The sequence below is a fragment of the Trematosphaeria pertusa genome (genome assembly GCF_010094035.1).
Source record: "Trematosphaeria pertusa strain CBS 122368 unplaced genomic scaffold BU26scaffold_1, whole genome shotgun sequence".
NCBI classification, from domain to species: Eukaryota; Fungi; Ascomycota; class Dothideomycetes; order Pleosporales; family Trematosphaeriaceae; genus Trematosphaeria; species Trematosphaeria pertusa.
The window spans coordinates 4106986-4119875 of record NW_022987212.1 but is presented as its reverse complement, the minus strand read 5'-3'; the positions used below and the strand labels follow the sequence as shown (position 1 = coordinate 4119875).

General features: G+C 52.9%; 9 protein-coding genes across 9 annotated transcripts; 4 read left to right on the top strand and 5 right to left on the bottom strand.

The window, feature by feature from the left end:
- Positions 1-238: 238 nt before the first annotated feature.
- On the top strand, positions 239-1063 carry BU26DRAFT_499650 (uncharacterized protein; the record flags this gene model as incomplete). The annotated part of the gene is made up of 1 exon (XM_033826425.1): positions 239-1063. One exon carries the CDS (start codon positions 239-241, stop codon positions 1061-1063), a length of 825 nt encoding a protein of 274 aa, XP_033692097.1.
- A 366-nt stretch (positions 1064-1429) lies between these two features.
- Positions 1430-2194, top strand: BU26DRAFT_499649 (uncharacterized protein; the record flags this gene model as incomplete). Its single annotated transcript, XM_033826424.1, has 1 exon — positions 1430-2194. The coding sequence occupies one exon, from the start codon at positions 1430-1432 to the stop codon at positions 2192-2194; it is 765 nt and encodes a 254-aa protein (XP_033692096.1).
- A 473-nt stretch (positions 2195-2667) lies between these two features.
- BU26DRAFT_536975 (short-chain dehydrogenase/reductase-like protein) lies at positions 2668-3659 on the top strand (the record flags this gene model as incomplete). The annotated part of the gene is made up of 2 exons (XM_033831383.1): positions 2668-2860; positions 2988-3659. 2 exons carry the CDS (start codon positions 2668-2670, stop codon positions 3590-3592), a joined length of 798 nt encoding a protein of 265 aa, XP_033692095.1. The 3' UTR covers positions 3593-3659.
- A 64-nt stretch (positions 3660-3723) lies between these two features.
- BU26DRAFT_558505 (uncharacterized protein) lies at positions 3724-4808 on the bottom strand (the record flags this gene model as incomplete). Its single annotated transcript, XM_033832571.1, has 2 exons — positions 3724-4231; positions 4690-4808. 2 exons carry the CDS (start codon positions 4806-4808, stop codon positions 3724-3726), a joined length of 627 nt encoding a protein of 208 aa, XP_033692094.1.
- A 537-nt stretch (positions 4809-5345) lies between these two features.
- Positions 5346-6401, bottom strand: BU26DRAFT_558504 (uncharacterized protein; the record flags this gene model as incomplete). The annotated part of the gene is made up of 1 exon (XM_033832570.1): positions 5346-6401. The coding sequence occupies one exon, from the start codon at positions 6399-6401 to the stop codon at positions 5346-5348; it is 1056 nt and encodes a 351-aa protein (XP_033692093.1).
- Positions 6402-6890: 489 nt separating this feature from the next.
- BU26DRAFT_35932 (uncharacterized protein) lies at positions 6891-7464 on the bottom strand. Its single transcript, XM_033822509.1, has one exon. It carries the CDS (start codon positions 7365-7367, stop codon positions 6981-6983), a length of 387 nt encoding a protein of 128 aa, XP_033692092.1. The 5' UTR covers positions 7368-7464; the 3' UTR covers positions 6891-6980.
- On the bottom strand, positions 7465-8920 carry BU26DRAFT_35943 (uncharacterized protein). The gene is made up of 2 exons (XM_033822510.1): positions 8794-8920; positions 7465-8736 (listed from the first exon to the last, which is right to left on the bottom strand). The coding sequence occupies exons 1-2, from the start codon at positions 8820-8822 to the stop codon at positions 7563-7565; spliced, it is 1203 nt and encodes a 400-aa protein (XP_033692091.1). The 5' UTR covers positions 8823-8920; the 3' UTR covers positions 7465-7562.
- A 1059-nt stretch (positions 8921-9979) lies between these two features.
- On the top strand, positions 9980-11517 carry BU26DRAFT_35923 (arginine N-methyltransferase 2). The gene is made up of 2 exons (XM_033822508.1): positions 9980-11196; positions 11253-11517. Exons 1-2 carry the CDS (start codon positions 10162-10164, stop codon positions 11409-11411), a joined length of 1194 nt encoding a protein of 397 aa, XP_033692090.1. The 5' UTR covers positions 9980-10161; the 3' UTR covers positions 11412-11517.
- Positions 11518-11825: 308 nt separating this feature from the next.
- Positions 11826-12711, bottom strand: BU26DRAFT_546237 (DnaJ-domain-containing protein; the record flags this gene model as incomplete). Its single annotated transcript, XM_033831824.1, has 1 exon — positions 11826-12711. The coding sequence occupies exon 1, from the start codon at positions 12642-12644 to the stop codon at positions 11826-11828; it is 819 nt and encodes a 272-aa protein (XP_033692089.1). The 5' UTR covers positions 12645-12711.
- Positions 12712-12890: the final 179 nt, after the last annotated feature.

Below are 12890 nucleotides of genomic sequence, written 5' to 3'. Positions count from 1 at the left end.
CCTGGGCGGTGTGTTGCAAAATGTGAAATATAAACACATGCGTCTTGTGGTGAATGACAGTTTCTACCGAAATGACGTTGCTCGTCGATTTTCAACCTCTTCTCACAATTTCGGGCGCATTCCACCATCTCCTCCGCATACAACGTGTCGCATGCACTCACGTCACGTCTTTCCACCCCCTTCAACCATCTCTTGTTTCAACAACAAAAACCCGGTTCTATATAAACCAACCGCCACCATGTGCCAGCTTCAAGAAGTCAAGTACTCCTGCGGCCACGTCCGCAAGACACTCCTACAAGCCTGCGCCACCGCCAAACGTCTCGGCCCCACTCCTCGCTCACGCGCGCCTAGCTACTGCGTAAACGGGCTCGAGGTCATCCAAGGTGTCAAGGCCGAAGGAAGCTGCGGCCGCGGGGCGAACGGGTACACGTGCTACGAGAACCAGGCTCTGGCGCCGCTTCGTCAGCGGATTGGCGCTATCGAGAGGGAGCTTGCTAGGCTGTCCGACCGGGTTGCTAATGTGCACCGTGTTCTAGAGTCGGAGATTCGGCCGGTATATGATTGGGAGCGAGTGGCGCGGACTGGATATGATGTCGAGGAGATGAAGCAACGCCAGGTCACGCTCCTTACGGAGATTCTTCCCGAGAGGCTGGCATATTGGCGGGCGATCGTCACCCACGTCTCGAAGCAGATCACGGCAGCCACCAACATGACCTTCAAGACGCTGCTGGAGAAGATCGGCAGTCGTGTCGATAACATCCCCGTTTCCAAGCTCGACTTGGAGCTCTGGGACGAGTGGATATCCTACGACGATAATGGTGACCCGATAGATATTCAGCCTGAATTCGCTGTTCTGGAGCAGGTTTGGGAGCGGATGCACGGGCTTGCGAATGAGGAGGCGAAGATGATCGAGGATGTGGCGGCGACGTGCTGCCTGGAGGCTATTGGATGGAACCCGCCACAGCTAGAGGACGAGGGCGAGAGGAGCCTCTTGTATATTGCGTTGACTAGTCGGATTGTCCACCCTGTTCGCGAGACTGAAGCGCAGGCTACCCCGCTGTAGGATCATGACGGCGCTTGCTCCAGCTCTCGAAGTACGCCAGGCTCCCAGTTGCCGACACGATAACTTGCGAATGGTTCCTCAAAACCACCAATGTCAGTGCATGAGATAGTAAAAAAAAAAAAAAAGCCTGAAAAGTGCCAACATTGTGTAAGACGACTCCTCTATTCTCTTCCCATATGGGTCCGGAAACGCTACGTGAATGTTTCAACCCACGGCATCTTAACAGTGAGCTAACTGCCTCCAATATGAGACATTGTGCACATACCTTGACTCTGAAGCCTCGACACTCAGCGCATTCTGCAGAAATATAAATTTTTAAATTCCCCGCCCCTGAGATCCATAGCAACGCAGACTGCCTCCCTTAGGATGTGCAACCTATTCGTTACCCACTACGCCTGCAGCCACAAGAAGCGTGTGCTCATCGGTCACCCCTGCCCTGTAGCCCAATTCTCTCACGTCGATGACGACCCAGTGCCCATCTCTTGTGCAGTGGGCTTTCCTATCCAGGAAATTAACTCTTCCTGCAACCACCATCGTACCAACTTCTTGCTTACGTGCCATGAGCAGCAAGGACTGGATTACCGTCAGCTCCGCATCATTGAAATCTGCGAACCTCGCGCCGAGGAGGCATATTTGCGCTGGGGTGAGGCGACGCGGCGTATTGCCCGCTCCCAAAGAGTGCTCACGGGTAAAGTTCCACATCTTCAAGATACCGATTGCAGTGGCATGGCGTGGCGGGGAGAATCGTTGGGCGCATATCCAGACATTGAAACTATGGCTGCTGCGGCTTGGAATGCTACTCTCCACGCGCACCAAAGCCTAAAGCTCGCTCGCTCGTATTGTGCGAAGCGTATTGTGGCTGGCTTTCACGATATTAAACCCTGGAATGAAGGGGTGGCCGTTTGTGTAGCCGCCGATTGCCGGTCTCGAATCGAGGATTGGCTTGGTCAAGGTGGACCCCAGTTGAGGCAGGTGGTCGCTGTGTTGGAATCTGTCATCAAGATACAACGAGGAGCTGAGTCCAATATGGCCACGGATGTTGAAACTGCTACCGCAAACTCTGATAACGATGAGGTAGAAAATGCAGCTGAAGAGATGATCCGCGACTTTTCCGCGATGCTGAAGATATAATCCACGGCATTCAGTCAAAAGCGAGGAAACGAGATGGATGTGAAGGTTGAAATATAAAGAAATACTAGGCGGTACACTTTACTGCGTGGAATATCGAACTCTGTTTAGTGAAACCAATGCCTCGTCGTCGATGACGGGTTTGTTTGAGTTGTGATCCTGATACGAGCTACTGCTAGCCTGACCTCTCATTCTTTAAATGGAATCATGTCATAAAGAAGGTTGAATGTCTTCGTGAAAAGATAGAGCTCAAGATTGATGTCTATGAAACGTGCCAGCACGCGGGGCTGTCGACACGCGCGACACGCTAACGCAGATCGAATCTAACCAAACGTAGACTAGCCGATACCGAACAGAAGTCGCGAATGTCATCATCGATCGCGTCCGAACCACGCTTCGCATGTCTTCGAAGCACTTCATCAAGCCACCTTCAATATGATCTCCAGATCTAGTACATCGGCACCTGTAGCTTCGAAATGCCCCCCTGGTCCCTCGTCTCTCCAGCCTCCCGAGGCATTGGCTTTGCGCTAGCGAGGAGAGTTTTACAGACAACCAATGCACCCATTGTTGCAACAGCACGAAAAGATCTCGACAAAACGAAGGATGAACTACTCCAAGGCCTCAATGTCGACGAGAAGAGGCTTACCATACTGAGAGCAGATGTCCTGGGTATGTTTATGTGAGCTAAGAAACCGCCGTTCGCCCTCCACACTATTAGCCTACACACCGCTATCACTGTATCAATTGGCCGTGAGGATAAACCAATCCTCGCGAAGACGTTCTGACACAGGTACAGACGAGTCGACAATGGCGGATGCTGCCGCAGCTTGCAAGGACAAGTTCCCTCCCACCCTCCACCAGCTCCAACTCTCCTTCATCATCCCGGGTCTTCTCTTCCCCGAGAAATCCCCCACCCAGATCAACGCCGACAACGCGTTGGTCACGTTCCGGACAAATACCATAGGCCCAATGCTAATGCTCAAGCATTTCTCCCCTCTCCTGCCCAAGAAGAACTCGTCGACTAGCAAAGACGGTGAAAAAATGGAAGGCCTACCACCAGTCTCGACAACTGCTATCATGTCCGCCCGCGTAGGAAGCATTTCCGACAATCGGCTCGGCGGCTGGTACAGCTATCGTGCCTCGAAAGCCGGTGTCAATCAATTGGTGAAGACATTCGACAATCACCTGCGGACCGCTTCTGGAGACAACGCCATGGCGATTGCACTGCACCCGGGGACTGTCAAGACAGGGCTGAGCAAAGAATTTTGGGGAAGCGTGAAGAAAGAAAAGCTATTTGAACGTGAGTGGGTGGCGGAGAGACTGGTCGGCGTGGTTAACAAGGTGGGCGTCAGGGGAAGGGGCAAATGCTGGGATTGGGATGGGAAGGAGGTGCCCCCATGATTGCGACAAACTTCACATGATGAAAGATGTATTTGATGAAACCAGTCTATGTAACTCCTAAACGCCGCCTAAATCCAGACCGACATTCTCATACCCCTAGCCAAGCTGACCACAATCGTGATCGTAGACCACTATCGAGGGGGAGGGGGGGTTTCCCTCTGCTTCAGATGCAGCACTAGATCCCTAAAGATCACACCATTTTCCAATTGACCGGAATCGCTCAGGTGAATCTTCGTGCACCTGCCCGCATACTCTTCGAACGCAAAACTGGGAGGGTCATCGCTCGTCAGGTCGTTCCAATCACTGTCGTAACACAAGATGCCAGCAGGTCCACCACAGTGCTGCGAAGCCTCTGCGACGATCTGCCGGATGCAAAATGTATTGCAAATGGCAACGACGAAAGTTTCGGCATCCAGATCCAGCTCGAGCATCCCCTCGTGTTTCACGAGCTTCAAATCGTCGTTCTGTTGGTCGTTGTGATTGAATCGAGCGAGACCATCGTTCAAAAGCCTTTCTTTTGCCGCTCGGACAGTACGTGGGGTCCTGAGCGTAGACCTCCACCCTGTGGCCTTTGACATAGGCGATACTTGCAGGTTCGTCTTCGGTACTCGTGTCGAAGTCCCAGTGTTGTTTCGCGATCTTGGTAAGTACAGCGCCGATTTCGACCGGTGCAAGATGGCGCGTGTAGGATCATTTGTTATTAGGACACTCCAGTCCAAAGCAAGCGACCTTGTACGTAAGGTCGATTTTGTCTTTATTCGCCTCGAGGTTGCTGATCAAGTCCTTGCGAAACTGCGATTTTTTGCAATCGAATTCCCAGTTCACGGCTTCATGTATGTCGAATGTGTCGCGGCATGCATGGTTGATTTTGGCCTTGAATTCCTTTGTTCTTGGCTGGATCATCTGCGTTGGCCGCTATCGCCTGGTAGGAATTGAATTTCAGCCCGTAGACCTTATCCGTTTCCTCTAGCTCTATCTTTCCCCCTTGGCCTGATTTGTCCACTTCGAGGAAAGAGAGGTGGTGTAGCTTTGCTACCGGCCAGTACAGTAGAGGGTTCATTCCGATAGCATTTGTGAAGCGCTTGTGTCATTCGTACTGATATTCGAGACGGTGCTTTCCGAATACACCACCGGATTCCCTGTGCTCTTCCATGAATGTCTTCGCTCCCTCGACATCGGCAACGCTGAACTTCTCGGCTTTGGTCTCCTCGGCCATTTCGCCGAACCCGGATTTTCCAAGGGCCAGAGCGAGATGCTTCTCCGTTATAGAATGGAGGTAATAGATTGTATTAAATATTGTGTTTCGTAGGTGGCTAATATGGAGGTCTTAGATGTGGTATTTCGCGAAGACCAAAAGGAGGTGAACAGTGTGAACGGAGGAGCGCAAATGGTAGCCTTCGAAAATCTTTTATCCCCCTCGAGTGACTCTTTTCCGATGACAGTGAAATAAACGAAGCAAGGCGGACTCATTGTGATCAGTCATGTCTGCGCCATCGCTGCTCGTAATGCATCATGCAATTTGCTCATGGCTGTGTCGTGCGAGCTCCGCGTTGATCTAATAGATTCTGGGTATCAACGTGGAGTCCCTAGACTCTAACCGACAATGGTGACTTCATGTTACGCGAGGGTAACTCACATAGATGCGAAGGTGCAAATATCAGTGCCGTCAAATCGTATTCGTATGTCACTACGAACTGCTCATCTAGTAATACATGAGAAACCACTCCTATACACTCTACAGCCCCTTCTCTGGCTAAACCGGACTACGGATGATAGATCCCGGCTCTTCATGTGGTTCTGGTGCCTCTCGCTTCTTCAAATACAGCCTCAAGTCGCCGAAGAAGTCGTTCTCTCCCTCATCACTCAGGTTGAACTCATCGTATCCTTGAATGTACTCGTACGCAAAGTCGCTAGGCGGATCGGAATCCCGGGTAGAGGAGTGGCCCCGATCATTGATGGGCGCACAGAGCATTGCGGCAGGTCCTCCATCTGCTGAACCGTACTCCGTGACTCTTTGTCGAACCACATATCCTGGCCGGATGCTAACCACGAACGCTTTCTTGTCAACGAACGCCATGGCGTCATCGAACGGCATGCAATGATGCCTCGCCACCTCGTTGATGCATTCCGGGCAGTATCTGTGATCCTGAACATAAACCTGAACTTGGATTCCCATCAGGCTATAAAATGTAGAGATTGCATAGATCGCTCGGTGCCGCGCATAGCTAGCCTGGTTGTTGAGAGGCCCTAATCCAAAGCAGAGGATTTTGTCGATGCGTGGGAGGTTGTCTTTCGCATTTTCCAGGGTTTGCTCGAGATCCTTGCGGAACTGGGATTCCATCCATTCATTCTTCCAGATCACGGATTCCGACTTATCGATTCCACCGCAGCAGGCTTCCTTCTTGATCTCCATATTTTCCTGCGGATTGAAGGGAACTAAGCTACCCAATGCGGCCATCTGCTGGTAGCTTGTTGCGACTAACATGTGCGACTTCGTCCTATCCGGTATTATATCATCGACTTGTTCCCGTCCGTACAGATCCCTCCGCTTATATTTGAAATGCAGAACATATTCAGAGATTGAATGCACGTTTAGTTTCTGAATCTCGGCCATCGCGGCGTCGTGTTTCGCTTTGGTGAAGGTGCCGCCGTGTGCTTTCGAAATGTCCATAACCTCCTTCACTCGCTCCTCAATGGTCTTCCCCTCGGGATCATATTCCCCGGTATCATATTTCCCGAACTTTGACATGGTTGACTGCTGCTCTGAAGTAGAACCCTTTTTCGAAGACTTTTTCTTTTGTTGAGACATCGTGGAAGTGATATGAAGAGTTTGGAGTGTGTTCAAGAAGTCAGTAGAAGAAGAGTGTTCGAAAACTGGAGTTGGGGGAGAGTTTCAACTCTCGCTTTTATATGTTCTTGAATCAATGACTGTTACCTGTTGACGCATCCCCATGAGTCTTAGCGCTCGCTCTTCGCTGTCGTGAAGATGACTAGACATTGCGATGAGTGTTGGGTGCCGTCGAGTCAACTCCGTGCACTGGCCGCCAAGAAACCTTGTCCTACCTACCTCAAGGTCGACACTCAAAGAAAATCGAGTCTTTATTCTTCAAGAGTCGATAGAGGATGACCGTGCCTGCAAAGCCATAGCTTATTCCGCGGTATTCGATTTGCGACTCGTGGCAGACGCTGGCCGACGCGGTAGATGGTAGATGTGGATGACCGTCCTTCGACTCATCATGACTGCGCTCCTTGCCAACGTACCAATATCCGCAATCATGACTCCTCAATCTAACGACTCACATACGATACCGTTGCCGCAATATGTCCTCTTCTAGCAATCACACCCTCGTAACCGGTGCATGCGGCCTCATAAGTCGTCGTCTAATTTCTACGCTCCTATACATCCCCCGGCATAGTTCCCAAAGTAACAGCGCTCAGGAACTGACCGTTGAAAGTCGAGGACCCATTCTGGCCTGAGGCTGCGGGAGTAAGAGGCGTCGACATCTGCGACGCGGGATAGCTGGATAGCGTCGGGTACTGGATGGCGTTCGATCGGCATATGAGCTTGCAGAGGTTGTAGGGAGCACGCTTTGTGGAGGGGAGGAGGCCGGAGAAACGGTGATGAGGCGCGTTTGAGATGCTTAGAAGGGGGGGAATGATAGAAGAAAAGAAACGAAAGTGGGACTAGAAGACATACTCTCGAGTTTGTACTACGGCTGGCACCTCTAGATGCCAGCACCTTCGGTTCCCCAAGCAAGATATTCAATACAAGCATTTCGCGCCCCGAAGACGGCTTTCAAAGTGCATACAACAAGGAGGTGAATTGAGAAAAGTCAGGGGTAGATGGCACATAAGATTACCAAAGAAGGTCAAAACGCCATCGCTATGCATGAAGACAAGAATCGTACTCGGGATTATCGGACCCACGCGAATAGAATAGGGGTATATACACGGCGTCGGAGCCGAGGGCTCACACCCCCTTCCAAGAGCCCTCAACGGCTTTCCTTGTCACGGGGGAATATTGCGAGTCTTGAGGCTGACTGGGTGAGTAAGCGTGGTATGTTTGCTGTCCTGGATAGGCTGGATCCGAGGACTGGTAGGTCTGTTGCCCGGGATAGCTGGGCCCGGTTTGGTCATACTTAGTCGAGCCGGAGGGAGCGTAGCCGGGCGAGTCCGATCTAGCGGGAGCCTGCGTGTAGCTATCGTTCTGATACATGGCATGCTCTGGCATGCTGATAGGCTCTTGTGCTGGCGGTGGAGCTGAGTAACCGTACCCATTCGAGGCGACTGGCGCTGGGCTGTGCCCCGGGCTAGGCTGTCGATATGGTTGCTTATAACCAGGACCTGGCGATCGGCGATCGTAGTTTTGGTTCTGGGCATAACCCGCTCCTGCTCCATAGACGGGTGATAGCGAGTGAGCAGGCGAGGCGCCACGATAACCGTCTTGCGGCTGTCCATATGGTCGACCATACGGTCCCGGGCTGTTGTGAGGGCTGCGCTGTGGCGGAACGTTCCCGAATGAGTTGTTCTGGTATCCTGCGGGGAATCCATAGCTGTCTTGAGTGGGAGATCGATGGACGGGAGACCTTCCTGGACCTGGAGATCTCCGTGCCGTGCTGGACACTGCCGTCCCCACCGCTGTTCCAGTCAAAGAGCTTCCCGCCACGCTTCCGTTGTGATCCAGCCTATCCATTTCCATGTCACCTCTCTTTTCCGGTATTACCTCCTCTTCCACATGCAGATCTCGGGCATCGCTCATCGTCGGCATGGCGGGCAAAGCGTCCTCGTTGGCGGGTCTACTCGGCGCATCGAACCGAGCGAATTGCGGTTTTTCGGGTGTAGGCGCGGGATTGAAGGTAGGAGCGTTAGGGGACCGATACTGCTGGTTGATCGGGCGGGTGTCGATTGGCGCTGCCACAGATGTCGGAGGAGCAGCGGAATAGGCGGTTGGATGATATGCAGGCGGAGGAGGCTCGCTCTTCACGCGCTTGTGTCCTGATCGGCCACCAGAAGGACAGCAGCAGGAACAGCATTTGAAGCAGCAACAGGCCACTTCAGCGCCGCAGCACACGCACCGCGCGATGCAGAACACGACCGAGAGGATGATGATGGAACCGACGACTATCCCGACAATGACGGGCCATCTGGCAAGACGTTAGCAGCCGCGCAAGCTGCGATTTCAGAAGTGGTAACTTGCTTGCAATAGCTCTTGTCCATACACTTGTCCCATGACGATAGCGTGTCCTTCGCGTCCGCTAAGGGATTGCGCACGAAGAGTAGAGAAGGCATAGTAGTAGGAAAATTGTTGCGGAAGTTCGGGAAGCGTGAATGTAGCCGCGGGTTATGGCAGAATGCGAGGGGCGATTGCGCGAGGCTGTGTTCCAGGTGCTCCGCCAATGTCACACGGCGCGCGGTACAAAGATAGATCAACGAGCGACAAAGAACGAGCGCGGGCTGAGCTTCTCGTCCTCATGCCGCGACAAAGGCATGTAGAAGAGCGAGCGACAGGAGATTGGGAGCGTCGAGCGGCAGATGACGATGGACTTCGGCGGGCACCACTTTAGCCCAAACGGCTGTCCCTGAAACGAGGGCACGAAGAGCCAAGATTTTCAGAGTGGCACCCTTGCGCGGACTGTGGCTGAGTCGCCGATCCGGGGTAGACCACCACCACTCGCAGCCCTCTCACGACATCATCCCATCACGAACTATCTTCACAGTCGTCGCAGCCTGGTACGCATTCGCGGTTCCCGCCCCGTTTCCTAGGGTGGCATATCTTGCGAGCGCGCACCGGGCCGTTCGTGAGAAACCCTTGGCGGACTTCCACCCCCAAGTTCCGCGTGTCGTCGCGCACCCCTGTGTCTGAATCCGGACAGATCTCTACCATTTTCTGCGGCTTGCGGCAAATTCGGCTCTGAAATCCCTACCTGTCGGCGTTATTCAGGCAGTGATGCGCTCATTTCGTCCCTGCAGCTTGGAAAGCTTCGAACGGACGTTTTGGCTAGGATCACGTGCTTGTTCTCCAACCACCAGCACCCTCGTCGCCGGAGCCATGACGTCTGTGACCAGGAGCATGGAAGACATCGAAGCTGGATCGTCAGAATTCGAAACTATGACGCTTTCCAAGCCAAGCACTGTTAGCTCGACGAAGGACACTTCAACCGTCCAGTGCTTTAGCCGTTCCGACTGTCGAAGAAAGGTCCTGTAGGAATGAATGGCATCGCTACCGATGCAAGACCTGGTCCAATAAATAGTATCGAATCTTTTGAAGCCGGCAAGCTTAACCCTTCACAAAGAGAGCTACAATCGATTCGGACCGAACGAAGGTCTGCTGTCGACGATGACGCATCCTTTCAGTCCAGTCGTCCAACTTGCAATCCTGCTATAGTGCTCGTCCAGCTGGGACGCCCTCTTGACCTGCTCCCGTGGTTTTACGCTACGGAGATGCAGGGACTCATCTCAATGCGGTAATAGCCGTGAACACTAACGTCGCTTATCTTATCGTACATCCCTGCAAAGAATTTCCCAACCCACACACAGTACAGACAGCCCCCAAACAATCAATCGAAAAGATGGTCGAACAAGCATCAGAAGAGGATGTCCTTCTCGCGAAAAAGATTATCTCCGCCGCGGAACGTCACGATGTCCCGGCTCTCAAAATCCTACTAAAGGAAGGCTCCGCAAACGTCCAAGATCCAACTGCAACAGTCGCGACCTCACCCCTACACGCCGCAATTGTCGCATGTGGGAAGGCCGAAGATGAGAAAGAGGCGGGTGAAGATGCGGTGCGCACTGTCGAGTTTTTGCTAGAAAATGGCGCCATTTGGAACGATTTGAACAAGGAGGATGAGACCCCGGGATGCATTGCGCTGAGACTAGGACAGAAGAAAATCTACGACATGATGGTGGAAGCTGGTGTGCGAGCCGAGCTACTCTTCTCGAAGATGGAGGCGCTGGGTTTGGGTGACGATGACGAGGTGGAAGGGAATGACGACGAGGCGCGTGAGGAGCAGCCTGCAGCCAAGAAGCAGAAGGTGTCTGAAGAGGAGGCACAAGCTATCCAGGAAGCGGTTGAGGAGGAGGTTCTGGACGATGTTTCGAAGGATAACAGAGCGTATCTAAAGAGTCAGCTACGGTATAAGCCGGGAATCCTTCTGGATGAGAGCGACAACGCCGTAATGATGGACTGGGAGACTCAGATTATGGAGCGGCACGCCGAAACGCTGATACCGAAGCCGGGTCTCAAAGTCATGAACGTTGGACACGGTATGGGGATTGTTGATACGGCAATCCAGACGCATGACCCCACCGAGCATCACATCGTCGAAGCACATCCACAAGTGCACCAGCGCTTACGCGAGCATGGCTGGTACGACAAGCCGAACGTTATCATCCACGAGGGCCGATGGCAGGATGTGCTTCCTAAGCTGGTCGAACAGGGTGTCGTGCTAGATGCGATTTACTACGACACGTTTGCGGAAGATTATAAGGCGCTCAAGGAGTTCTTCTCGGAATACGTGATCCAGCTCCTAGCGCCTGATGGCAAGTTTGGGTGGTACAATGGGCTTGGAGCGGACCGACAGATATGCTATGATGTCTATACAAAGGTGAGTACCTACTCGATAACAGATGGTGACAGCTTGATGAAGCTAATTGTGGGTAGATTGCGGAGATTGACCTATATGAGACGGGCTTTGATACCACGTGGGAAGACATCAAAGTTCCTACGGGCTTACACGGAAGCAAGCAGTGGGAAGGCACTAGGCGGCCATACTGGACGATCGACATTTACAGATTGCCCGTAAACACCTTCGTCAAATGAGCACCACGTCTCACCAGAACGGCGGGGTCTTAGGGATATAGGGCAGGACATTGCGCGCTCCGCATCATTGCAGTAGAGCGAAGGTCCTCCAAAATTGATAACCGTATCAGCGCCAATGCTCCTTATGTATTATCGCGATTGTCCAGCACCCCTTCGCTTAGGAATTCCAAAAGAAAACACCTCTGTATTATCGCTCACTATGTCGTCACGGTATGATCACGCTCAACTGGTGCCCTTCTTTTTCAAATCAAGTTTCCATTAATTCAAAATGGCATATTTCATTGCTTTCCCGGAAGTTACCAAAACTCCATAGACAGACTTACCCCCATCAAACGCAGTCCCACTCTCTAAGAGCTCATACGCTCCCCCACCTCCTCACTCATCCAACCATTCAGTCAACTCCTCGCCCTCCGCTCAAACGCTCGGCATAATTGTGCCCGTCCGATCATAATACCGCCTTCCCTTCTCATCCGAAAGAACATCATACGCGCGATTAATCTCCGCCATCTTCTCCGTCGCCAGCGTCTTATCCGCGTCCCCAACACGGTCAGGATGGTACTTCATGCTCAACTTACGCTGCGCCTGCTTCAGCTCGTCCGGCGACGCGCTGCGACTCACGCTGAGAATGTGGTACAGATCGGTGTCCGGTTTGACGCCTGAGTAGTCGGGCTCATGGCGGCTGGAAGAGCGCGAGTAGCTGTCCTGGTTAGAGGGACGTGGACGCGGACGCTCTGAGGGCCGCGGGTGTGTATGAGTACGCCCGCCGAAGGAACGATTGCGGGGAAGGTTATCATAGTCACGGGGCTGTGGCTGACTGGAAGAGCTAGACTGCGGATAGCTGTCCTTGTTAGAGGGGCGCTTGCACCAACGCTCGAAGTGGTCTGAGGTGTAACGCGCGCCGAAGGAACCACCACGAGGATAGCTGTCATAGTCACGGGGCGGCGGCTGGCTCGAAGGACCACAGTGCGGGTAGTACTCCTCGTGATGAAAGGAGGTGTACGTCTCTTGACGATAATTTGTCTGCTCCGCTGTACGGGTAGAGCAGTTTGTGGTACTACGGATGTGGCACGTAGCAGGCGTGCGGCGTGAAGAAGAGATGGGTTCTGGTTTCTCCGTCATGCTGCGGGTGACGGCATCCTGGGCGAGAGTGGAGGCTTGATCGGCATTGAGCCCGCGGCTACGAGCGCAGGTATAGGCGGATTGGAACACTGTTTGTGCGTGGAGGGAAGGCATGGTTGCTGTTCCTACCTGGAAGTCTACTTGGGGGAGCGTTGGTGTCAGTGTTAGCGGGGTGAGTAGTAGGAATGTGTGTTTTTGGTGGTGGCGAAGCTTGATGGGCTTCGTCGAGACTGGATATAGTTTTTATAGACCTTTCCGTAGGATTGTGGGGTTGACACTGTATAAGAAATGAGCATTGTGGACGGCGGCGAAGGATTGTGCTGCTCGCTGAACATGGCTGATACAAGGACATTGTTACTT

Coding starts and splice junctions, on each gene's coding strand:
- BU26DRAFT_35932 (XM_033822509.1), bottom strand. CDS start 7,367: ATGCTTGTATTGAATATCTTGCTTGGGGAACCGAAGGTGCTGGCATCT.
- BU26DRAFT_35943 (XM_033822510.1), bottom strand. CDS start 8,822: ATGGGACAAGTGTATGGACAAGAGCTATT. Junction 8,737..8,793: donor GTGTATGGACAAGAGCTATT/GCAAGCAAGTTA, acceptor ACGTCTTGCCAG/ATGGCCCGTCATTGTCGGGA.
- BU26DRAFT_35923 (XM_033822508.1), top strand. CDS start 10,162: ATGGTCGAACAAGCATCAGAAGAGGATGTCCTTCTCGCGAAAAAGATT. Junction 11,197..11,252: donor GCTATGATGTCTATACAAAG/GTGAGTACCTAC, acceptor AATTGTGGGTAG/ATTGCGGAGATTGACCTATA.